Consider the following 27,500-nt stretch of genomic DNA (forward strand, 5'->3'; position numbering starts at 1 on the left):
CACTCCCACTCCTCTGCCTCTTATCATTCTCGCCTTCTTTCCCTTCAATCGTATCTCCATCCCTCACACAATACTCTCCCTCCCTCTCTCACCCCCAAAACCTTCCTCACTCCCTCCATTCTACCACACCCTTCTTCAATCACTCCTCTCTTCTCCCTCGGCACACCCTCCTTTCACTACATCCTCTCTCCCTTCCTCACTCCTTAAATCACACCCTCCATTCCTCCCTAAATCACACTCTCTTTCCCTCCCTCTCTCCACCACACCATCACACCCTCCACCACACCCTCCCTTCCTCACCCATCCACCACACCCTCCACCAAACCCTCCAACACGCTCTCCCTCCCTCCATCACACCCTCCCTCCCTCCGCCACACCCTCCCTCCGTCCGCCACACCCTCCGCCACACCCTCCCACCCTCAGCCACACCCTCCCTCCCTCCCTCCACAACAAAGGAGTCACTAAGCTGGACGTTAAGAACTCGCCCTTAAAAACAATGAATGGAATTCACTTTCGCAACATCAAAGGCCGCTAGCGCTGCCTTGCAAGTTGCTGCTGCTGCTGCTGCTGCTGCTGCTGCTGCTGCTGCTGCTGCTGCTGCTGCTGCTGCTGCTGCTGCTGTTGTAAGAACTGGGTCATCGTCGCCACTGATGCAGCACCTTGGTTCCGCTGGCTGACTGGCTGAATGGTTGACTGGCTGACTTGCTGACTGACTGATTGGCTGGCTAGCTAGCTGGCTGGCTCGCTGATTGGCTGGCTAGCTAGCTGGCTGACTCGCTGATTGATTGGCGAGCTAGCTGGTTAAGTGGCTGGCTAGTTAACTGAATGACTGGTTGGTTTGGTAACTAGTTGGCTATTTTAGCTGCTGGCTGTTTAACTGAATATATGCTGACTGACCTGATGTCTAGCTGTCTTAGGGCTTGGTTGGCCGACTGGGTTATTGACTGGCTGACTTACTGGCTGACTGATTAGCTGACTTACTGGGTAGCTGACTGACTGGCTGGCTGGCTGGCTGATTGGCTGGCTAATTTACAGATGGTTGGCTGTCTGGCTTACTGGCTCGTTGATTTATTGACTGGCTGACTGCCTGTCTAACGATGGCCCGTGGCCTGGTGGCTTAAGCTCTCGCTTCACACGGCGATGGTCTGTGTTCGATTCCCAGCGCGGGTAGAAACATTGGGTGTGTTTCTTTACACCGGTTGTCTGTGTTCACCCATCAGTAAAAATGGGTACCTAGGAGTTAGTGGGCTGGTGTGGGTCGCATCCTGGGACAAGGACCTAATTTGCCCGAAATGCTCAGCATAACAAGGGGCTTTCTATATAGTAGTATGTCATTGGTGTGAGCTAGGACTGTATACCTTGTACATGTACTTGTAGTAAATAATGATATTTCTAGCAGGGTAATTGACTGGCTGGCTGGCTGGATGGGTGACTGGCTGTCTAGCTGGCTTGCTGGCTTGCTGGCTTGCTGGGTGACTGAGTGGCTGGCTGGCTGGCTGGGTGACTGACAGACTGGATGGCTGGGTGACTGGCTGGTGGTGGTGGTTACGGCAAGGACGTTCTGTAGGTCGTCTGTTGCTTCATAAGTTCTCTCTCTCTCTCTCTCTCTCTGTCTGTCTGTCTGTCTCTCTCTCTCTCTCTCTCTCTCTCTCTCTCTCTCTCTCTCATTCATTTACAATTTAGTTAAGAACTCCAGTAAATACTTAAATTCTAACACCAGCAACATAACTCTGTAATAAAATCAACACATTGTTCTTGTTGTTTTTATTAATAATTGTTTATATATTTTATTGAATATTACTTATTGCATTCTTCTTCTTCTTCTTCTTCTTCTTCTTCTTCTTCTTCTTCTTCTTCTTCTTCTTCTTCTTCTTCTTCTTATGTTCTTATGTTCTTCTTCTAACTATTATTATTATTATTATTATTATTATTATTATTATTAGTAGTAGTAGTAGTAGTAGTAGTAGTAGTAGTAGTAGTAGTATGTGAAGTTTGAAACCCATGTGGATCATTCATCATAGTGATTATATATATATATATATATATATATATATATATATATATATATATATATATATATATATATATATATATATATATATATATATATATATATGTCGTGCCGAATATGTAAAACTGGTCAATAAGCAAGAACTCATTTAAAATTAAGTCCTTTCTGAAATTTTCTTTTATACATTTAAAGATATATTTTTGTCATTAATGTTAATATAAAATAAATTATTTTTGCACCAAAAGAATATTAGAAAACTTACCTAACCTTATTATAACAAGCGCAATTTGTTTTAGCCTAACCCAACTAAATATATTTTAGATTTGTTTACAATAATTTAATACTAAACAAATACAGTGAAATATATTTTTTTCGTTAGGTTCAGAATGATTTTGGCGAAATTATTGTATACACAAATTTTCATTTGTCCTATATGACAAGATGAACGTTGCTATTTAAGCCAAGATCGCAAGTTCTGCCTATTCGGCACGACATATATATATATATTTTTTTTTTTTATTATCACACCGGCCGATTCCCACCAAGGCAGGGTGGCCCGAAAAAGAAAAACTTTCACCATCATTCACTCCATCACTGTCTTGCCAGAAGGGTGCTTTACACTACAGTTTTTAAACTGCAACATATATATATATATATATGTATGCATGTGTGTGTGTGTGTGTGTGTACTCACCTATTTGTACTCACCTATTTGTGGTTGCAGGGGTCGAGTCCTAGCTCCTGGCCCCGCCTCTTCACCGGTTGCTACTAGACCCTATCTCTCCCCGCTCCATGAGCTTTATCAAACCTCGTCTTAAAACTGTGTATGGTTCCTGCCTCCACTACGTCATTTTCTAGGCTATTCCACTGCCTTACAACTCTATGACTGAAGAAATACTTCCTACTATCTCTCTGACTCATTTGTGTCTTCAACTTCCAATTGTGGCCTCTTGTTTCTGTGTCCCCTCCCTGGAACATCCTGTCCTTGTCCACCTTGTCTATTCCACGCAGTATTTTATATGTCGTTATCATGTCTCCCCTGACCCTCCTGTCCTCCAGTGTCGTCAGGCCGATTTCCCTTAATCTTTCTTCATAGGACATTCCCCTTAGCTCTGGAACTAACCTTGTTGCAAACCTTTGTACTTTCTCTAGTTTCTTGACGTGCTTTATCAAGTGCGGGTTCCAAACAGGTGCTGCATACTCCAGTATGGGCCTGACATACACGGTGTACAGTGTCTTGAATGATTCCTTACTAAGGTGTCGGAATGCTGTTCTCAGGTTTGCCAGGCGCCCATATGCTGCAGCAGTTATCTGATTGATGTGTGCTTCCGGAGACATGCTCGGTGTTATACTCACCCCAAGATCTTTCTCCTTGAGTGAGGTTTGCAGTCTTTGGCCACCTAGCCTATACTCTGTCTGTGGTCTTCTGTGCCCTTCCCCTATCTTCATGACTTTGCATTTGGCAGGATTAAATTCGAGAAGCCATTTGCTGGACCAGGTGTCCAGTCTGTCCAGGTCTCTTTGAAGTCCTGCCTGGTCCTCATCAGATTTAATTCTCCTCATTAACTTCACATCATCTGCAAACAGGGACACTTCTGAGTCTAACCCTTCCGTCATGTCGTTCACATATACCAAAAATAGCACTGGTCCTAGGACCGACCCCTGTGGGACCCCGCTCGTCACAGGTGCCCACTGTGATACATCATTACGTACCATGACTCGTTGTTGCCTCCCTGTCAGGTATTCTCTGATCCATTGCAGTGCCCTTCCTGTTATATGCGCCTGATGCTCTAGCTTCTGCACTAATCTCTTGTGAGGAACTGTGTCAAAGGCCTTCTTGCAGTCCAAGAAGATGCAATCAACCCACCCCTCTCTCTCTTGTCTTACTTCTGTTATTTTATCATAAAACTCCAGAAGGTTTGTGACACAGGATTTGCCTTCCGTGAATCCGTGCTGGTTGGCATTTATACTCCTGTTCCGTTCCAGGTGCTCCACCACTCTCCTCCTGATAATCTTCTCCATAATTTTGCATACTATACACGTCAATGACACAGGTCTATAGTTTAGTGCCTCTTTTCTGTCTCCTTTTTTGAAAATGGGAACTACATTTGCTGTCTTCCATACCTCAGGTAGTTGCCCAGTTTCCAGGGATGTGTTGAAGATTGTGGTAAGTGGTACGCACAACATATCTGCTCCCTCTCTAAGGACCCATGGAGAGATGTTGTCCGGTCCCATTGCCTTTGAGGTATCGATGTCCCTTAGCAGTTTCTTCACCTCCTCCTCATCTGTATGCATGTCGTCCAACACTTGTTGGTGTATTCCTTGTTGGTGTCCCCATCTGGTCTGTCCCCCCAGAGTCCTTCCTGTCTCTACTGTAAATACTTCCTTAAATCTCGTGTTGAGCTCCTCACATACCTCTTGATCGTTTCTTGTGAGTTCTCCACCTTCTTTCCTCAGCCTTATCACCTGGTCCTTGATTGTTGTCTTCTTCCTAATGTGGCTATACAGCAGTTTCGGGTCAGATTTGACTTTCGATGCTATGTCGTTTTCATACTGTCGCTGGGCCTCCCTCCTTATCTGCGCATACTCGTTTCTGGCTCTTCTACTAATCTCCTTGTTTTCCTGGGTCCTATGCCTCCTGTACCTTTTCCATTCTCTGTTGCACTTAGTTTTTGCCTCCCTACACCTTCGGGTAAACCAAGGACTCGTCTTGGTCTTCCTATTATTTCTGTTTCCCTTGGGAACAAAACTTTCCTCTGCCTCCTTGCACTTTGTTGCCACATATTCCATCATCTCGTTTACTGATTTTCCTACCATTTCTCTGTCCCACTGAACCTCCTGCAGGAAGTTTCTCATACCTGTGTAGTCCCCCCTTTTATAGTTTGGCCTGTCCCCTTCCGTTCCTGTTACCTTCTCCACTTGTAACTCTACTATATAGTCAAAACTCAGAACCACATGATCGCTAGCTCCAAGGGGCCTCTCGTAAGTGATGTCCTCGATGTCTGAACTGCTCAGGGTGAACACAAGATCCAGTCTTGCTGGCTCGTCCTCCCCTCTCTCTCTGGTTGTGTCCCTGACATGTTGATGCATGAGGTTTTCAAGTACCACATCCATCATCTTGGCTCTCCATGTTTCGGGACCCCCATGTGGCTCCAGGTTTTCCCAGTCGATCTCCCTGTGGTTGAAATCGCCCATTACCAGTAACTTTGCTCTGCTCGAGTGAGCTCTTCTTGCCACCTCAGCCAGTGTGTCCACCATCACCCTGTTGTTTTCTTCGTACTCCTCTCTTGGCCTCCTGCAGTTCTGTGGTGGGTTATACATCACTCCAATGACTACTTTATGTTCTCCGGACTGAATTGTACCTACAATGTAGTCTCTTTCTCCAATCATGTCCATGCCTTCCATTTCCTCAAATCCCCATTGGTGTTTTATGAGCAGTGGAACCCCTCCTCCCCCTCTACTCCTTCTATCTTTCCTCAGGATCTGATATCCTGTTGGGAAGATTGTGTCTGTTATTATCTCAGCGAGTTTTGTTTCTGTGACTGCTATGATGTCTGGGGATTTTTCACTGATTCTTTCATTCCACTCCTCATGTTTATTCGTTGTGTGTGTGTGTGTGTGTGTGTGTGTGTGTGTGTGTGTGTGTGTGTGAGTGTGTGTGTGTGTGTGTGTGTGAGTGTGTGAGTGTGTGTGTGTGAGTGTACGGAGCTTCACGTCAACGCATTTTTCCTCTCTTGATTACAGGTTGTGATAAAGGTGTCTTGATGAACCAGAGACAACACTGACCTCTCAGTGTAACGGCCGTATGGTTAATTATGGATGATGAACGGGGACTGGGAGAGAGAGAGAGAGAGAGAGAGAGAGAGAGAGAGAGAGAGAGAGAGAGAGAGAGAGAGAGAGAGAGAGAGAGAGAGAGAGAGAGCAACGAAAGTAACCGAGGGAGATAAAGAGAAAGACTCACCGAGAGAAAGAGCGGTGAAAGAGAGAGGTAGAGAGACGACAGATACAAAAGCAAACACAAAGACAATACCCCTCTCCAAAAAAATTACTCCAATAAAAGTGGAACTGCAGTTAAACACAAGACAAAAGAAACTCTCACCAGGACCCCCACCAGTCATACCTCAGAGACTGTCTGCCAGAACCCCCACCAGTTATTCCTCAGAGACTGTCTGCCAGAACCCCCACCAATCATACCTCAGAGACGGCTGCCAGGGTCCCCACCAGTCATACCTCACAGACTGTCTGCCAGGACCCCCACCAGTCATTCCTCAGAGACTGTCTTCCAGAACCCCCACCAGTCATACCTCAGAGACCGCTGCCAGGACCCCCACCAGTCATTCATAAGAACATAAGAACATAAGAAAGGAGGAACACTGCAGCAGGCCTATTGGTAAATACTAGGCAGGTCCTTTATAATCCATCCCACTAACAAAACATTTGCCCAACCCAATTTTCAATGCTACCCAAGACATAAGCTCTGATAACTCTATCCACTCATATGCAAGACCCACTCAAATCCAACCCCTCTCACTCATGTATTTATCTAACCTAAATTGAAAACCCAACTAGGTAGACTGTTCCACTCATCAACTACCCTATTTCTAAACCAATACTTTCCTATGACCTTTCTAAATCTAAACTTGTCTAATTTAAATCCATTACTGCGGGTTCTCTCTTGGAGAGATGTCCTCAAGACCTTATTAATATCCCTTTAATATTCCTCAGAGACTGTCTGCCAGGACCCCCACCAGTCATACCTCAGAGACGGTCTGCCAGGACCCCCACCAGTCACACCTCAGAGACTGCCAAGACCCCCCCCCAGTCATACCTCAGAGACTGTCTTCCAGGACCCCCATTTAGGGACTGTCTTCCAGGACCCCCATTTAGGGACTGTCTGCCAGGACCCCCACCAGTCACGCCTCAGAGACTGCCAGGATCCCCACCAGTCATACCTTGTCGGTATTTTATACCATTTTGATGTTCAGTCATACCTTAGAGACTGTCTGCCAGGACCCCCACCAATCCTACCTCAGTGACTGTTTCCCTTGACCCCCATCAGTCATACCTCAGTGACTGGACTCCTGTGACACAGGTGGAAGTGTGACACCTGATTCCTCTTCCCCAAGCCAGGCTAATTAGTGTCAGTGAGAGGGAGGATCCTGCCTCACTCCTGTCATTCATAGGCAATCAGTTTTCTCTCTCTCTCACACACACAATTTGGCGAAATAAGAAGAACCTGGTGGCTCCTCGGAAGCGAAAAAGAAGAAGAAGAAAAAAGCTTGGAATCGAGTCCACCTGACGCCAGTTCGGATTTTATTCAGAGGGTCAGATTGTCTTTTGTTTTTTGGAGAACTTGCATGTAATGGCGCCTGAAGCCTTGGACGTTATAATCCACTGTTGCTCAAGTGGACTCGCATAGCTGAGATGACGCCTGCTAATACTTCACATATCCGATGAGATCACCAGAACAAATGATATCATCAACCTAAAATGCACTATAACCACAGAGAAATGCAGCATTATTCCAAGCGCTTTCGTGATCTGTCACTTTATCAAGGAATATATATATTATCTTGTTAGGTAAAAGGACTTATATGCAACTAATGCGTCATTTTATTGTGGCAATGTTTCGCTCCTGGAGAGCGAAACGTTGACACAATAAAATTTCGCATTAATGCATATATGTCATGTTACCTAGCATATTGTCGGTAATTCTACCAACATTACTGCATATATTATCTTACCTATACAAATTAATATAAATCATATATCGCATTTATGTACACTGATTCGACGACTTTCAAACTCAAGGAAAATACAGAACAATTTGTCAGCTGTACAAACAATGAGTTAAAATGAATATTATTGGTGGAAAAAAAAACAGGCAGTCGGTAAACAGGTTGGGTCAAGGAGAGTCTGGAGGCCGTTGATAGGTTATTATCCAGGGTCAGACCGGGGTCACGCAGGGTCTGACCAGGTCAGGTGAAGTCACACACGGTCACCAAGGGTTACGGCTGCGCCCTGAAGCTCAGACCAGCTTGTTATTCTCGCTAGATATAAATTTTCCCTTTTAGGGTTCCTGGAAGCTAAATCCGGTGTGTGATTCTGACTGCTGTGTACTGGGTGCTCGTTTGTGGTTCTGACTGCTGTGTACTGGGTGCTCGTTTGTGGTTCTGACTAAGCTGTGTACTGGGTGCTCGTTTGTGGTTCTGACTAAGCTGTGTACTGGGTGCTCGTTTGTGGTTCTGACTAAGCTGTGTATTGCATGCTCGTTTGTGGTTCTGACTAAGCTGTGTACTGGGTGCTCGTTTGTGGTTCTGACTAAGCTGTGTACTGGGTGCTCGTTTGTGGTTCTGACTAAGCTGTGTGCTGGGTGCTTGTTTGTGGTTCTAAGCTGTGTGCTGGGTGCTCGTTTGTGGTTCTGACTAAGCTGTGGCTGAGTGCTCGTTTGTGGTTCTAAGCGGTGTACTGGATGTTTGTTTGTGGTTCTGACTAAGCTGTGTGCTGAGTGCTCGTTTGTGGTTCTGAGTAAGCTGTGTGCTGAGTGCTCGTTTGTGGTTCTGACTAAGCTGTGTACTGGGTGCTCGTTTGTGGTTCTGACTAAGCTGCGTGTTGAATGCTCGTTTGTGGTTCTGACTAAGCTGTGTGCTGGGTGCTCGTTTGTGGTTCTGACTAAGCTGTGTGCTGGGTGCTCGTTTGTGGTTCTGACTAAGCTGCGTGTTGAATGCTCGTTTGTGGTTCTGACTAAGCTGCGTGTTGAGTGCTCGTTTGTGGTTCTGACTAAGCTGTGTACTGGGTGCTCGTTTGTGGTTCTGACTAAGCTGCGTGTTGAGTGCTCGTTTGTGGTATTGACTAAGCTGCGTGTTGAGTGCTCGTTTGTGGTGCTGACTAAACTGTGTGCTCGTTTGTGGTTTTTGACCTGTTTGCTCGTCTGTGGCTTTCACCGAGCTGCGAGTTCTTGTTTTGCTATCCCTGCCTCATCCATTTAGATTGAAGATAATTCTCAATCGCGATAGCAGTAAATAGGACTTTTCTGCTGACAGACTCAGAGTGGACTTTGAATATCTTCTGCTTTCTGCTTTTCCCACGTACTTCCACGAATGGTTCAGGAGAGTATTTGAGTTCTTCTAGGCTAACACAAGTAAGCCAGAAGCTGCTAACTTCCCTATGGTGTATAAAAATATTCGTAGCTGGATGAATCGTGTTAGAGCCAGCTGGCCGAGTGGTTAACGCACAGGCATGTGAATTTTAGGACTCACTAGCCAGGGTTTCAAACCCCATCCGTTCCGTGGTTTGTTTACAGTCGCATTATAACGATTTTGAGAGTCATGGAGTTATTAACTCTCCTCCCACTGAGTTGTCTAGGTTCACTCTGCATTTAGTACGAGTTGTTTGGTTAAAGTAGAGTTTGTTTCGTGAAGTTCAGGCTGGTTGTCGCCAGACTGAAACTACAATGTATTCTCAGGCATGCAATGTAGTTTTAAAATGTTGAGAGGCTATTGCAACAATAAATCTGCATTGCTAACATACTGATGATTGTAAGAGATATACTGGAAATATAAACACATATGCAGTATAATGTGATCCTTTATTGACTACGTTTCGCCCACACAGTGGGCTTTTTCAAGTCTTGAAAAAACCCACTGTGTGGGAGAAACGTAGTCAATAAAGGATCACATTGTACTGCATATGTGTTTATATTTCCATTGTGTCGGTATTTTATACCATTTATTTCCAAGAGATATACTGTATAATGTAGTCGAAATTTCTCTCCCTCCCTTCCTCGACTTGTTTTCTTTTCTCTCCCATATATAACTTTTGTTACCCACTTTGTGATGATGGATATGTTTTCACAAAAAAAAAAAAAAATCCTGTGGATGGGATAGGCTATCCTGAGAGATGGTAACTCCAAAGTAGCAGTAACTTCAGTTCTATTGGAATAAAACCTGTAAAGCAGAAATGTGCTGCACCTGGATATCTCTGTTGTTGAGACGTTTCGCCTGAACGGCAGGCTTTTTAAATCCAATTCAGAGGCGACTCTGCTGTGCAGCCTCGCATGACAATGTTCTGTGTAACAAAAACCCGTATCAGGGTTTTTTTTTAACTAACGAATAAGCTAACAACGGTTTGACTGTGGTTTTTGATAAGCTTTGTGTTATTTGTGGTTGTTTTAAGAGGCTGCGACTGGAAGCTGAAATTGTTATTTTGAAAGTTGAATTTTGAATGAAAACTTCAATCTCCGATCACAACTCAAACTAAACAAGAGCTAAATCAAGTAAAATCAGTTTGTAGAGACCATGTGACGACAAATATACACTGCGACGCATGAATCTACCAGTGAATATACATCGAGAGGCTTTTATCGATAAGTATATATACAGCGAGAGGTGTGAATATCTCAGTAATCTGTACATGCAAGTGAGTCTAATCCCCAGTTTAGGAATTAAAATATTTCTTGACTGGTGAAGTACAGCTGGCGCTCAGAACGACAGACCAGACTACAAACAAATGCGTCCTCCAACATCTAAGGAATACATTCCAAATAAATCAAATCCCGATCTAGCATTATGATGTAAATATCAAATCACGATCCAGTATCGTGGTGGCTAAGTAAAATCCGTATTAAATATCCCGACGAACAATTTCAGGTGTGTAAATATCCCCCCAGGAGACTAATACAAATCCATCAGAAAATAATTCTTGATCCACGATACAAAAACATTGAAAATATTACTAACAGATCGTGACTTACCATACAGAGGTCGAGGATTTCTGATGAAATATTAAAGGATATGACATGAAAAGAATTTTAGGAATGTACAATTTATATATATATATATATATATATATATATATATATATATATATATATATATATATATATATATGTGTGTGTGTGTGTGTGTGTGTGTGTGTGTGTGTGTGTGTGTGTGTGTGTGTGTGTGTGTACTCACCTATTTGTGGTTGCAGGGGTCGAGTCACAACTCCTGGCCCCGCCTCTTCGCTGATTGCTACTAGGTCCTCTCTCTCCCTGCCCCATGAGCTCTATCATACCTCGCCTTAAAACAATGTATGGTTCCCGCCTCCACTACGTCACTTTCTAGGCTATTCCACGGCCTGACTACTCTATGACTGAAGAAATACTTCCTAACATCCCTTTGATTCATCTGAGTCTTCAACTTCCAATTGTGACCTCTTGTGTCTGTGTCCCCTCTCTGGAACATCCCGTCTTTGTCCACCTTGTCCATTCCGCGCAGTATTTTATATGTCGTTATCATGTCTCCCCTGACCCTCTTGTCCTCCAGTGTCGTCAGGCCGATTTCCCTCAACCTTTCTTCGTAGGACAGTCCCCGTAGCTCTGGGACTAGTCTTGTTGCAAACCTTTGCACTTTCTCTAATTTCTTGACGTGCTTGACTAGGTGTGGATTCCAAACTGGTGCTGCATACTCCAGTATGGGCCTGACGTAAATGGTATACAGAGTCTTAAACGAATCCTTACTGAGGTATCGGAACGCTATCCGTAGGTTTGCCAGGCGCCCGTATGCTGCAGCAGTTATCTGATTGATGTGCGCCTCAGGAGATATGCTCGGTGTTATACTCACCCCCAGATCTTTTTCCTTGAGTGAGGTTTGCAGTCTTTGGCCATCTAAACTATATTGTGTCTGCGGTCTTCTTTGCCCTTCCCCAATCTTCATGACTTTGCATTTGGCAGGGTTAAATTCAAGGAGCCAATTGCTGGACCAGGCATGTAGCCTGTCCAGGTCTCTTTGTAGTCCTGCCTGATCCTCATCCGATTTGATTCTTCTCATTAACTTCGCATCATCTGCAAACAAGGACACTTCTGAGTCTATCCCTTCCGTTATGTCGTTCACATATACCAAGAACAGCACAGGTCCTAGGACTGACCCCTGTGGAACCCCGCTTGTCACAGGCGCCCACTCTGACACCTCGTCGCGTACCATGACTCGTTGTTGCCTCCCTGTCAGGTATTCTCTGATCCATTGCAGCGCCTTTCCTGTTATGTGTGCCTGATCCTCTAGCTTTTGCAGTAACCTCTTGTGAGGAACTGTGTCGAAGGCCTTCTTGCAGTCCAAAAATATGCAGTCGATCCACCCCTCTCTCTCTTGTCTTACTTCTGTCACCTTGTCATAAAACTCTAGTAGGTTTGTGACACAGGATTTTCCTTCCCTGAAACCGTGCTGGTTGTCAATTATACACTTGTTTCTTTCCAGGTGCCCCACCACTCTCCTCCTGATGATCTTCTCCATGATCTTGCATACTATACACGTTAGTGATACAGGTCTGTAGTTTAGTGCCTCATGTCTGTCTCCCTTTTTAAAAATTGGGACTACATTTGCCATTTTCCATACCTCAGGGAGTTGCCCAGTTTCAAATGATGTGTTGAAGATCTTTGTTAATGGCTCACTCAATATCTCTGCTCCCTCTTTAAGGACCCATGGAGAGATGTTGTCTGGTCCCACCGCCTTTGAGGTGTCAAGTTCGCATGTGTGTGTGTGTGTGTGTGTGTGTGTGTGTGTGTGTGTGTGTGTGTGTGTGTGTGTGTGTGTGTGTGTGTGTGTGTGTGTGTGTGTGTGTGTAAAATGCAGGGAACAAGCTTCTGGTTACCAACTCCCTGAATAATTTAAAAAATATTTCAAAGAAATAAAGCTGCCGATGTCTTCAAATAAGTGAGAAGCTTAAATAAACTCAGTGCTTTCACTCTATATAATTTATAATAACTCCGCCCTCTCCCATTATCAAGGCATGATGATAAGCTTCAGTGTATCATACTCCATGAGAGTGGCCAGCAGGTTGTGGTGTGGAGGTCTCCTATATCATGCACACACTCCATGACAGAAGTGGCCAGCAGGTTGTGGTGTGCAGGCCTTCTTTATCATGCACACACTCCATGAGACTAGTGGCCAGCAGGTTGTGGCGTGCAGGCCATCTTTATCATGCATTCACTCCATGAGATTAGTGGCCAGCAGGTTGTGGTGTGCAGGCCATCTTTATTATGCACACACTCCATAAGACTAGGGGCCAGCAGGTCGTGGTGTGCAGGCCTTCAACATCATACACACACTCCATAAGACTAGTGGCCAGCAGGTCGTGGCGTGCAGGCCTTCAACATCATACACACTCTCCATAAGACTAGTGGCCAGCAGGTCATGGTGTGCAGGCCTTCAACATCATACACACACTCCATAAGACTAGCGGCTAGCAGGTCGTGGTGTGCAGGCCTTCAACATCGTACACACACTCCATAAGACTAGTGGCCAGCAGGTCGTGGTGTGTAGGCCTTCAACATCATACACACACTCCATAAGACTAGCGGCTAGCAGGTCGTGGTGTGCAGGCCTTCAACATCATACACACACTCCATAAGACTAGTGGCCAGCAGGTCGTGGTGTGCAGGTCTTCAACATTATACACACACTCCATAAGACTAGTGGCCAGCAGGTAGTGGTGTGCAGGCCTTCAACATCATACACACTCTCCATAAGACTAGTGGCCAGCAGGTCGTGGTGTGCAGGTTTTCAACATTATACACACACTCCATAAGACTAGTGGCCAGCAGGTCGTAGTGTGCAGGCCTTCAACATTATACACACTCCATAAGACTAGCGGCCAGCAGGTCGTGGTGTGCAGGCCTTCAACATTATACACACTCCATAAGACTAGCGGCCAGCAGGTCGTGGTGTGCAGGCCTTCAACATTATACACACTCCATAAGGCTAGTGGCCAGCAGGTCGTGGTGTGCAGGCCTTCAACATCGTACACACACTCCATAAGACTAGTGGCCAGCAGGTTGTGGTGTGCAGGCCTTCAACATCATACACACTCTATAAGACTAGCGGCTAGCAGGTCGTGGTGTGCAGGCCTTCAACATCATACACACACTCTATAAGGCTAGTGGCCAGCAGGTCGTGGTGTGCAGGCCTTCAACATCGTACACACACTCCATAAGACTAGTGGCCAGCAGGTCGTGGTGTGCAGGCCTTCAACATTATACACACACTCCATAAGACTAGCGGCTAGCAGGTTGTGGTGTGCAGGCCTTCAACATCGTACACACACTCCATAAGACTAGTGACCAGCAGGTTGTAGTGTGCAGGCCTTCAACATCATACACACACTCCACAAGGCTAGTGGCCAGCAGGTCGTAGTGTGCAGGCCTTCAACATTATACACACTCCATAAGACTAGCGGCCAGCAGGTCGTAGTGTGCAGGCCTTCAACATTATACACACTCCATAAGACTAGCGGCCAGCAGGTCGTGGTGTGCAGACCATCAACATTATACACACTCCATAAGGCTAGTTGCCAGCAGGTCGTGGTGTGCAGGCCTTCAACATTATACATACTCCATAAGGCTAGTGGCCAGCAGGTCGTGGTGTGCAGGCCTTCAACATCGTACACACACTCCATAAGACTAGTGGCCAGCAGGTTGTGGTGTGCAGGCCTTCAACATCATACACACTCCATAAGACTAGCGGCTAGCAGGTCGTGGTGAGCAGGCCTTCAACATCATACACACACTCCATAAGACTAGCTGCTAGCAGGTCGTGGTGTGCAGGCCTTCAACATCATACACACACTCCATAAGGCTAGTGGCCAGCAGGTCGTGGTGTGCAGGCCTTCAACATCGTACACACACTCCATAAGGCTAGTGGCCAGCAGGTCGTGGTGTGCAGGCCTTCAACATCGTACACACACTCCATAAGACTAGTGGCCAGCAGGTCGTGGTGTGCAGGCCTTCAACATTATACACACACTCCATAAGACTAGCGGCTAGCAGGTTGTGGTGTGCAGGCCTTCAACATCGTACACACACTCCATAAGACTAGTGGCCAGCAGGTCGTGGTGTGCAGGCCTTCAACACCATACACACACTCCATAAGACTAGTGGCCAGCAGGTCGTGGTATGCAGGCCTTCAACATTATACACACACTCCATAAGACTAGCGGCTAGCAGGTTGTGGTGTGCAGGCCTTCAACATCGTACACACACTCCATAAGACTAGTGGCCAGCAGGTCGTGGTTTGCAGGCCTTCAACGTACATACACTCCATAAGACTAGTGGCCAGCAGGTCGTGGTGTGCAGGCCTTCAACATCATACACACACTCCATAAGACTAGCGGCTAACAGGTCGTGGTGTGCAGGCCTTCAACATCGTACACACACTCCATAAGACTAGTGGCCAGCAGGTCGTGGTGTGCAGGCCTTCAACATCGTACACACACTCCATAAGACTAGTGGCCAGCAGGTCGTGGTGTGCAGGCCTTCAACATCGTACACACACTCCATAAGACTAGTGGCCAGCAGGTCGTGGTGTGCAAGCCTTCAACATCATACACACACTCCATAAGAGTAGCGGCTAGCAGGTCGTGGTGTGCAGGCCTTCAACATCATACACACACTCCATAAGACTAGCGGCCAGGAGGTCGTGGTGTGCAAGCCTTCAACATCATACACACACTCTCCATAAGAGTAGCGGCTAGCAGGTCGTGGTGTGCAGGCCTTCAACATCATACACACACTCCATAAGACTAGCGGCCAGCAGGTCGTGGTGTGCAAGCCTTCAACATCACGCACACACAAAGGCAGGACAGTAAGTAACTCTACTATTACACTGATTCTTTTTTTATTTTTACGAATAGCATGTGGTGCCCCGTATGACATAATTCATGGAAAGTAAAACAGATAGGATCGCACATTGTTCATTAAGATTACCTGGAGATAATCCAGTTAACTGTACATAGGTACGAAGGTTAACACAAAATTCTTCAAAGCTTATTGTCCATCTTTTACAAAGAATGCAATTTTATTTGTGTGATTAACATTTCTGTCCTTAGAACAAAACTATATTTTGAATTAAAAAAAAATACCATTATTCAGATTCCAGGTATACAATGATTACACCGAACAGAAGAATAACAGGATAGTATACACTCGGCATTAGTATAGTCTACAATATGACTTGTATTTCTAAATTTTCCTAGTAAAAGTCCTAAGTGTCTGTATTAACCCTTATTCTGCAGTCTGCACCATCTACTTTTTCATCTGTAGCCAGATAGTCTAAACAATTATTCTTGTGCTTTTTAAAAGCGTTTAATTAAACTAACATTAATGCTCCCAGCTGCTCCCAGACAGATTTCACGTCTGCCTTGATATTTGTTTTTCTTCTTGACAACACTAATGAGCCGACCCTTTCCCAGCCAAGATGGAGCGTAGCTTTCCGGTTTGCAAGCACCTCGTTCATCACACTGAAGGAATACTCACACTGCAGTGGATCTTATCTTCAACTGCACCTTTAACACGTCGAGTAACTATTTATTCAATTAACTGCTTTTTTCGCCCGTGTTTGATCTGTCAATGACAGATTTTTTTAATCCACTCACTCCTCTCTAGGCTACTGAAGTCTTTAAGAAAGCACGAGGGTGGTTAGTGATGGCCTGTTGTCAAATAAAAATAAATATCTATAAAGCAGTGGTACCTACATTTCTCCGAGGGTTAATTTAATACTTGACTTTATCTTCACACTGCTTGTACTCCGCCAATGTAAAATATAAGGTGGAAATTATAAGCATACGACCTTTCAAGATGGTTTGAGACATTTTCTCATATACTGTATTCAAAATTTTAACTACATTTTCCACAGGAATAAATAAACCGATGTCATATTTTGTAGAAATATATAAATTATCATTTTGATTCGAAGGCAGCTGAATCTCAGATATGATCGATGGCTGCCATCGTTTCTTTGTGAAAAACAGCGTCTTTCAACTCTGCACAATGAATCGCTGGCTGATAAAAGAAAATTATGACGTTCTCTCCAGGATACAGCGACACAGGATAAAAACAAAACACTTTTGTTCATTTATCTTGTGAGCCCACGTAATTATAATGGATTGTTTCTGCGGTCGCCAAAGAAAATTTATCTAACTTGACAAACATATTAAAAAAGGCGGGGGGGGGGGGGGTAAACTCTCTGAGCAAGACGATGTTTGTGTCCTTGTGTGTATCCCGGTGTGTAGAATCCGAACCGGTGTGAAGGAAGGCACACTTTTCGGAACTAGTTTTCATGGGACAACTTTTCGTTCCGTGTAGAGGTTTATCTCTTCAATGAGCGAAGCGTTGTCCCGCGAGAACCTGCCCTGGATTTATAATGAGAATTTGTTTCGTGATTTATGTCGTTCTGTTAGTAAATTGGGTTTAAAGCCTGTTTCCTTTCTTCACTGCTGTCAACACCACGATATTTGGCTCCAGGTCTGTTCGTGTGTATGCTTTACGAAATACGCGTTATTGTTTTTTTCTTGTTTGCTGGCCAATTTTTTCTTGTTTCCTGTGTTCATGGCGGTCAAAGTAGTTGCTCGATTTCACTCCCTATTAATTCTGTTTCTTTTTATTTTTAAACTGTCTTTAATGTCCATGGTAGCAGAAAATTTATTGGATTAAGACGGGTGATTGATCACGAGTAATTCCGTTGAACAAAGGCCACTTGTTCATCCTGACCACGATCACGGGTAATTACGTTGAACAAAGGCTACTTGTTCATCCTGACTACGATCACGGGTAATTACGCTCAACAAAGGCCACCTGTTCATCCTGACAACGATCACGGATGATTACGATGAACAAAGGCCAATTGTTTGTTCCGATGAAGTTGCACTTCCTCCTCCTGGTCCAGTAGTCGATGTCTAGGAGAGTGAGTGAAGTGAGGGAGAAACAGGTCACCTTACACACACACACACACACACACACACATTAAGTGAGAGAGAGAATAGGAGTTACTTAAGGATTATTACTAGAACCACTGCTATTCCTAACATAAATGAATGATCTGCCAGAGGGAAATACTTGTCTTGTTTCCTGACAGATCTTACTTAACCTAACCTAAGAGCTGATTATTGGGTCCTATGTGTCACTGTGGATAATGAGAAACTAAAGAGAGGAACAAACGGTTTGAATTAAGAGAATCAGGGACACGGGTGACAGCTGAAGACACAGATGAGCCAAAGGGATGTAAGCAGGTATTTCTCCAGTCTCAGCGTGATTGAAAAGTGGAATGACTTGGATGACGCAGCAGTGGTGACGAACTCAATACACAGCATCACTAGCAGATATGATAAGGTCCACGAGACCAGAGGTCAGTGATGCAGAGCAAACTGGTCGAGGAGACGGGGCCAAGAGATGAGTCCCGACTCTGGCAGATTCAACTTAGAATACAACCCTGTGAAGACAACTTGTGTGAGTACAACCCGATGAAGACAACTTGTGTGTGTACAACCTGGTGAAGACAGGTGTGAGCAGTAGACTCACACCGTTATTAAAGCGGGTACTGACCTCCGCATCATGTCCGCTGAGTATCATGTCATATTCTTTTACATTTTTTTACCCACTAAGGTCGTCAGGTTGAGTTCATTTAATTTCTCCTTGTAAGCTAATTCTCTCAATTATGAAACAGTGAAGTCAAGAAGCACAAGGCAGAGGTGGCTAGACTTCACGGAGACGGCATCCACTTTTTTCAAAGGTTTATATGCACACACACACACACACACACACACACACACACACACACACACACACACACACACACACACACTCACGAAGCTAAGCGATGTTTCCCTATACCCCGGGGCACCAGGCTCGTTTTCAAAGTTATTTCATCAAATCCTGCCACATGCACGTGGTAAAGTACTGGTAACTCTGATACAGAGTTTGCAGGTTCGAGTCCTGCTGTGGATGTAGAGATAATGTTTGTAAATAATTTCGCCTGTTTGCGAATTGTTAAGTATTTCAAATCTCTTTCGTTGTCCACTGCATGTGGCAGGATTCGATGAAATAACTTTCAAAACGAGCTTGGTGCCTGGGGGTATGGTGCCCGGGGGTATGGTGCCTGGGGTTATGGTGCCCGGGGGTATGGTACCTGGGGGTATGGTGCCTGGGGGTATGGTGCCCGGGGGTATGGTGCCCGGGGGTTTGGTACCTGGGGGTATGGTGCCCCTGGGGTATGGTGCCCGGGGGTATGGTGTAACATCGCTTAGCTTAGCGTGTTAGTTACTATTTTGTCAAAGGCACTTGTCGATAGGACACTTGGCCTGTGTGTGTGTACTCACCTAGTTGTGCTCACCTAGTTGAGGTTGCGGGGGTCGAGTCCGAGCTCCTGGCCCCGCCTCTTCACTGATCGCTACTAGGTCACTCTCTCTGAACCGTGAGCTTTATCATACCTCTGCTTAAAGCTATGTATGGATCCTGCCTCCACTACATCGCTTCCCAAACTATTCCACTTACTGACTACTCTGTGGCTGAAGAAATACTTCCTAACATCCCTGTGATTCATCTGTGTCTTCAACTTCCAACTGTGTCCCCTTGTTACTGTGTCCAATCTCTGGAACATCCTGTCTTTGTCCACCTTGTCAATTCCTCTCAGTATTTTGTATGTCGTTATCATGTCCCCCCTATCTCTCCTGTCCTCCAGTGTCGTCAGGTTGATTTCCCTTAACCTCTCCTCGTAGGACATACCTCTTAGCTCTGGGACTAGTTTTGTTGCAAACCTTTGCACTTTCTCTAGTTTCTTTACGTGCTTGGCTAGGTGTGGGTTCCAAACTGGTGCCGCATACTCCAATATGGGCCTAACGTACACGATGTACAGGGTCCTGAACGATTCCTTATTAAGATGTCGGAATGCTGTTCTGAGGTTTGCTAGGCGCCCATATGCTGCAGCAGTTATTTGATTGATGTGCGCTTCAGATGTGCCTTGTGTTATACTCACCCCAAGATCTTTTTCCTTGAGTGATGTTTGTAGTCTCTGGCCCCCTAGACTGTACTCCGTCTGCGGTCTTCTTTGCCCTTCCCCAATCTTCATGACTTTGCACTTGGTGGGATTGAACTCCAGGAGCCAATTGCTGGACCAGGTCTGCAGCCTGTCCAGATCCCTTTGTAGTTCTGCCTGGTCTTCGATCGAGTGAATTCTTCTCATCAACTTCACGTCATCTGCAAACAGGGACACCTCAGAGTCTATTCCTTCCGTCATGTCGTTCACAAATACCAGAAACAGCACTGGTCCTAGGACTGACCCCTGTGGGACCCCGCTGGTCAGAGGTGCCCACTCTGACACCTCGCCACGTACCATGACTCGCTGCTGTCTTCCTGACAAGTATTCCCTGATCCATTGTAGTGCCTTCCCCGTTATCCCTGCTTGGTCCTCCAGTTTTTGCACCAATCTCTTGTGTGGAACTGTGTCAAACGCCTTCTTGCAGTCCAAGAATATGCAATCCACCCACCCCTCTCTGTCTTGTCTTACTGCTGTCACCATGTCATAGAACTCCAGTAGATTTGTGACACAGGATTTCCCGTCCCTGAAACCATGTTGGCTGCTGTTGATGAGATCATTCCTTTCTAGTGTGTGTGTGTGTGTGTTTGTGTGTGTGTGTGTGTGTGTGTGTGTGTGTGTGTGTGTGTGTGTGTGTGTGTGTGTGTGTGTGTGTGTGTGTGTGTGTGTGTGTGTGTGTGTGTGCGTGTTTGTGTGTGTGTGTGTGTGTGTGTGGATTGCACCAAGTATTTCACTTTTATTCAGTATGTCACACACAACCACGCACGTTACATTCCATCCATAATCAGCCAAAAGCCCGGTAGCTTTTTGTCAGGATAGATGTCGGAGCTCCCGCCTACATCCGCGGACAACTGCCAGTTGTAAAAGTCAGCTATTGAGAGTGAGGGGAAAGGGTTAGAGCTCCAGGTTACTTGACCTTATAACTACATCCAGGTGTGGTCAGTCTCTTACTAGCTTTAGGCTGATTAGCACTGAGCTTTGTCACTATTTGAGTATATAAGTTTATTCAACTGAACGTACTCGTTCTTGCTCTCTCTCTCTCTCTCTCTCTCTCTCTCTCTCTCTCTCTCTCTCTCTCTCTCTCTCTCGCTCTCTCTCTCTCTCTCTTATTACTTTCACCTTTGTATAGTATCAAACATTATTGAACATACTGTAATTAAGTGCACACAACTTTAACGATGGGAATATACAGGTACTCAAACACAGCCTCTGGTTAATGTTTTTTACGTAAACTTTATTGGACGGATTTGCTAATGGCTTCTGATTGTGTGTGTGTGTACTCACCTAGTTGAGGTTGCGGGGGTCGAGTCCGAGCTCCTGGCCGAGCTCCTGTGTGTGTGTGTGTGTGTGTGTGTGTGTGTGTGTGTGTGTGTGTGTGTGTGTGTGTGTGTGTGTGTGTGTGTGTGTGTGTGTGTGTGTGTGTGTGTGTGTGTGTGTGTGTGTGTGTGTGTGTGTGTGTGTGTGTGTGTGTGTGTGTGTGTGTGTGTGGAGCCAGTCAGACACTAAGAGGCTCCTCCACCACCTGACTGGTCGTGGTCCTCGTCAGAGGTGGTCGTGAGGTGCTTCATGTTTTGCACCCAAGATATGCTGGCTGGCTTGCCTTCATTCTTACCAGTCGTGTACTTCCTACTCTTCCCTGTCTACATACTCTTTCCATCCTCTTCTTCTTTCCCCTCCTCCTCTTCCTCCTCCTTCTCCTCTTCTTCTTCCACAGGGGTAATGGCACCAGATGAGGATCTTCTTATAACTAAGATCAATGTCAGGGGATATTCACTGACGAATGAATAACCATCTTTCTCTTTTCCTCCTCCTCACTATTGTTACTATTATTATTACTGTTGTTGCTGTTATTGAATTGTTATGCAGCGCTGTATGTCCCTGCTGGATTTAGCTCTTAGTTTTGATTATAATTATAATAATAATTAAATTGTTATATTCGTTAAATCTTGTATTACTAAGAACATTTAATATTATTCTTATTTACAGGTATGCAGGTGATGCTGGTGTTCGGAAAATAGCGTCTGGATGATGGTGTTCGGCTGTGAGACTTACGGACGTTCAGTAGCTGGTCTCCAGTGAGTTACAGATACAAGGAAGAGCTTTCTTTAAGAAATATATATATATATATATATATATATATATATATATATATATATATATATATATATATATATATATATATATATATATATATATATACATATATATATATATATATATATATATATATATATATATATATATATATATATATATATATATATATATATATATATATATATATATATATATATATATATATATATATATATATATATATATATATATATATATATATGTATATATGCGTGTGTGTGTGTGTGTGTGTGTGTGTGTGTGTGTGTGTGTGTGTGTGTGTGTGTGTGTGTGTGTGTGTGTGTGTATTGTGTGTATGTGTGCGTGTGTGTGCAGTGAGTGCATCAGTCCTCTTCCCGAAACACAAACACAAACTTCTTAACGAGTCTAATAACCTTCCCCGCACTGAACCCTTGAGTATATCTGAGAGTTTTGTTTGTCAGTTTATAACTGCTGAGTGTGTACTTCGTCGCGTGTGACGCTGGGTTCTCTCAGGCAAGACTCTACTGCGTTACTACCCTGATTTTTTTTTCTGGGGCGTGAAAATAATTTTTTTTTTTTTTTGCCATTTAGTGTTGAGGCAGTTAAGATTATTTTTATTACCATCAGTGTTTCATTTTTCCCCCAGTTATAAATGGCACATTAGCACCAGTAGACTCTTCACCGGTACTCAGGCTACAGGAGAGTATTAACAGTGTTCAAGTTAATATACAAAAAACGCAAATGGAGAGCATCTGCACGTGTCACTGGACCCATAATGTACCACCACAGAAAAATTTATGCCGATTGTTTGAGGGGTTCTCGAGTTATAAAAATAATGGCAGTAAATAACATGATCCCCTCAGTACTTGTTCCTTTTCTGGCATAAAACTTTACCAGATTATATTACTTAAACTCGTAAAATTTAAAAACGCATTGAAAAAAAAATATGCGAGCTATCGATATTTCTCTATTTTTCCCACTTATCTTCTATTTTCACTTTTTTTTGAGAGCCAACAACATTTATTTTTTCAAGAAGAAGGAATTAGTGAACCTCCCATGACCTGGCTGACAGGACACCTGACACTTTGAAATAAAAATATTACAAATCACACACCTACACAGCCCTGTGACAATAAAAAGCTTCCTTTGAGTAAGACCTAACAGCGGTGAAGGTTTAAAATCGACCGGATGAGGCATTAACAAATTATCGCATGAAAATTAATATTTCCATTTTCAGGTAACTTATTCAGGGTTCTTCTTTGGGGCTAAGTAATAATAATAATAATAATAATAATAATAATAATAATAATAATAATAATAATAATAATAATAATAATAATAAAATAATAATAATAATAATAATAATAATAATAATAATATAAACAGTAATAATAATAATAATAATAATAATAAAAATAAAATAATTAAAATAATAATAATCATCATAATAATAATAATGATAATAATAATAATAAAAATAATAATAATAAAAATTAAAATAATAATAATATTAATAATAAAAATAAAATAATAATAAAATAATAATAATAATAATAATAATAATAATAATAATAATAATAATAACAATAATAATAATAAAATAATAATAATAATAATAATAATAATAATAATAATAATAATAATAATAATAATAATAATAATAATAATAATAGTAAAAATAATAATAAGACTTCTTCGTGATGAATGGTTTGAAAAACCGACAAGTTGAAGATTGAGACACTTATGCAGCATATGGGAATCTTTATTCAGGAAACGTTTCGCCACACAGTGGCTTCATCAGTCCAATACAAAGAGGAAGGCGTAAGGAGAGGAGGAGAATGAGGTAATCAGTCCCTCAACCTGGAGTCGATGTGTTCAGTCCATCAATCTTGATTGTCAGTCCATCAAGATTGATGGACTGAACACATCGACTCCAGGTTGAGGGACTGATTACCTCATTCTCCTCCTCTCCTTACGCCTTCCTCTTTGTATTGGACTGATGAAGCCACTGTGTGGCGAAACGTTTCCTGAATAAAGATTCCCATATGCTGCATAAGTGTCTCAATCATCAAGACTTCTTCGTGTTGTCTCAGTTGATCATTCCATCCATCAATTCCGCTTGGGGCAACAATTCAAATTACGCCTTTCCATGAACCATCATTGCCCATTAACTATCATTTAACAATATCATTAAATAACTCCGTCTGTTTATCCATTCTTCTTTACCCATCCTTTTATGTTCCCCTTCACCGGACTAATGTAAGAATCTTGAAAATTCCCCAGAAGTGTCCCCGACGCACGGCGACCTATTACAAATTCCCAGAAGTGTCTCCGACGCACGGCGACCTATTACAAATTCCCAGAAGTGTCCCCGACGCACGGCGACCTATTACAAATTTCCCACAAGTGTCCCGACGCATGACTACTTATTAGAAATTTCCCACAAGTGTCACCGACGCATGACGACTGCATATTCCCCAGAAGTATCATCGACGCATGACGACCTATTACAAATTCCCCAGAAGTGTCTCCGAAGTATGACGACTTACTACAAATTCCCCAGAAGTGTCACCGACGCATGACGACCTATTACAAATTCCCCAGAAGTGCCCCGACGCATGACGACCTGTTACAAATTCCCCAGAAGTGTCCCCGACGCACGACGACCTATTACAAATTCCCCAGAAGTGTCCCCGACGCATGAGGACCTATTACAAATTCCCCAGAAGTGTCCCTGTCGCACGACGACCTACTACAAATTCCCCAGAAGTGTCCCCGACGCACGACGACCTATTACAAATTCCCCAGAAGTGCCCCGATGCATGACGACCTGTTACAAATTCCCCAGAAGTGTCCCCGACGCACGACGACCTATTACAAATTCCCAGAAGTGTCTCCGACGCATGACGACCCATTACAAATTCCCCAGAAGTGTCCCCGACGCATGACGATCTATTACAAATTCCCCAGAAGTGTCCCCGACGCACGACGACCTATTACAAATTTCCCAGAAGTGTCCACGACGCACGACGACCTATTACAAATTCCCTAGAAGTGTCCCCGACGCATGACGACCTATTACAAATTCCCCAGAAGTGCCCCGACGCATGACGACCTGTTACAAATTCCCCAGAAGTGTCCTCGACGCATGACGACCTATTACAAATTCCCCAGAAGTGACCACGACGCACGACGACCTATTACAAATTCCCCAGAAGTGTCCCCGACGCATGATGACCTATTACAAATTCCCCAGAAGTGTCCCCGACGCACGACAACCTATTACAAATTCCCCAGAAGTGCCCCGACGCATGACGACCTGTTACAAATTCCCAAGAAGTGTCCCCGACGCACGACGACCTATTACAAATTCCCCAGAAGTGTCTCCGACGCATGACGACCTATTACAAATTCCCCAGAAGTGTAACTGACGCATGGCGACCTATTACAAATTCCCCAGAAGTGTCCCTGACGCACGACGACCTATTACAAATTTCCCAGAAGTGTCCCCGACGCACGACGACCTATTACAAATTTCCAAGAAGTGTCCACGACGCACGAAGACCTATTACAAATTCCCTAGAAGTGTCCCCGACGCATGACGACCTATTACAAATTTCCAAGAAGTGTCCACGACGCACGAAGACCTATTACAAATTCCCCAGAAATGTCCCCGACGCATGACGACCTATTACAAATTCCCCAGAAGTGTCCCCGACGCATGACGACCTATTACAAATTCCCCAGAAGTGTCCACGACGCACGACGACCTATTACAAATTCCCCAGAAGTGTCCCCGACGCATGACGACCTATTACAAATTCCCCAGAAGTGTCACCGACGCACGACAACCTATTACAAATTCCCCAGAAGTGTCCCCGACGCACGACGACCTATTACAAATTCCCCAGAAGAGTCCCCGACGCACGACGACCTATTACAAATTCCCCAGAAGTGCCCCCGACGCACAACGACCTATTACAAATTCCCCAGAAGTGTCCCCGACGCATGATGACCTATTACAAATTCCCCAGAAGTGTCCCCGACGCACGACGACCTATTACAAATTCCCCAGAAGTGTACCTGACGCATGACGACCTATTACAAATTCCCCAGAAGTGTCCCTGACGCATGACGACCTATTACAAATTCCCCAGAAGTGTCCCTGACGCACGACAACCTATTACAAATTACCCAGAAGTGTCCACGACGCATGACGACCTATTACAAATTCCCCAGAAGTGTCCACGACGCATGACGACCTATTACAAATTCCCCAGAAGTGTCCACGACGCATGACGACCTGTTACAAATTCCCCAGAAGTGTCCACGACGCATGACGACCTATTACAAATTCCCCAGAAGTGTCCACGACGCATGACGACCTGTTACAAATTCCCCAGAAGTGTCCACGACGCATGACGACCTGTTACAAATTCCCCGGAAGTGTCCACGACGCATGACGACCTATTACAAATTACTCTCTGCATACCTCTTTTTTTTTTTGCTGAGAACCTCTTTGTGTGCCTGGACTTCATGTATTAAAGTTCATGCTACTCCCCACGCCTCCCCTGCCCACGCCTCCACTGCCCACGCCCTCCACTGCCCACGCCTCCACTGCCCACGCCCTCCACTTCCCACGCCTCCACTGCCCACGCCTCCACTGCCAACGCCTCCACTGCGAACGCCTCCCCTGCCCACGCCTCCCCTGCCCACGCCTCCCCTGCCCACGCCCTCCACTGCCCACGCCTCCCCTGCCCACGCATCCCCTGCCCAAGCCTCCCCTGCCCACGCCTCCCCTGCCCACGCCTCCCCTGCCCACGCCTCCACTGCCCACGCATCCCCTGCCCACGCCTCCCCTGCCCACGCCTGCCCTGCCCACGCCCTCCACTGCCCACGCCTCCCCTGCCCACGCCTCCCCTGCCCACGCCTCCCCTGCCCACGCCTCCCCTGCCCACGCCCTCCACTGCCCACGCCTCCACTGCCCACGCCTCCACTGCCCACGCCTCCCCTGCCCACGCCTCCCCTGCCCACGCCTCCCCTGCCCACGCCCTCCACTGCCCACGCCTCCCCTGCCCACGCCTCCCCTGCCCACGCCTCCCCTGCCCACGCCTCCCCTGCCCACGCCCTCCACTGTCCACGCCTCCACTGCCCACGCCTCCACTGCCCACGCCTCCACTGCCCACGCCTCCCCTGCCCACGCCTCCCCTGCCCACGCCTCCCCTGCCCACGCCCTCCACTGCCCACGCCTCCCCTGCCCACGCCTCCCCTGCCCACGCCTCCCCTGCCCACGCCTCCCCTGCCCACGCCTCCACTGCCCACGCCTCCCCTGCCCACGCCTCCCCTGCCCACGCCTCCCCTGCCCACGCCCTCCACTGCCCACGCCTCCCCTGCCCACGCCTCCCCTGCCCACGCCTCCCCTGCCCACGCCTCCCCTGCCCACGCCTCCCCTGCCCACGCCTCCCTTGCCCACGCCTCCACTGCCCACGCCTCCACTGCCCACGCCTCCACTGCCCACGCCTCCACTGCCCACGCCTCCACTGCCCACGCCTCCAC

At 45.4% G+C, this 27,500-nt stretch overlaps 1 protein-coding gene across 5 annotated transcripts in view; it reads left to right on the forward strand.

Moving 5' to 3' along the window:
- The window catches only part of LOC128686084 (uncharacterized), a 249,031-nt gene that overhangs the window by 85,901 nt on the left and 135,630 nt on the right, over positions 1-27,500 (forward strand). The window contains exon 2 of one of the 5 annotated variants that reach the window (XM_053772733.2): positions 21,834-21,922. The exons of 3 other annotated variants lie outside the window; for them this stretch is intronic. In XM_053772733.2, coding sequence (XP_053628708.1) covers positions 21,873-21,922 — 50 coding nt within the window. In that variant the 5' untranslated portion in view covers positions 21,834-21,872. Of the gene's footprint in view, positions 1-21,833; positions 21,923-27,500 lie in introns of those variants that run through there. One more of the 5 variants, XM_053772735.2, reaches the window with a different exon arrangement.

This window comes from Cherax quadricarinatus, chromosome 9 (assembly GCF_038502225.1).
Source record: "Cherax quadricarinatus isolate ZL_2023a chromosome 9, ASM3850222v1, whole genome shotgun sequence".
In the NCBI taxonomy this organism is placed as follows: domain Eukaryota; kingdom Metazoa; phylum Arthropoda; class Malacostraca; order Decapoda; family Parastacidae; genus Cherax; species Cherax quadricarinatus.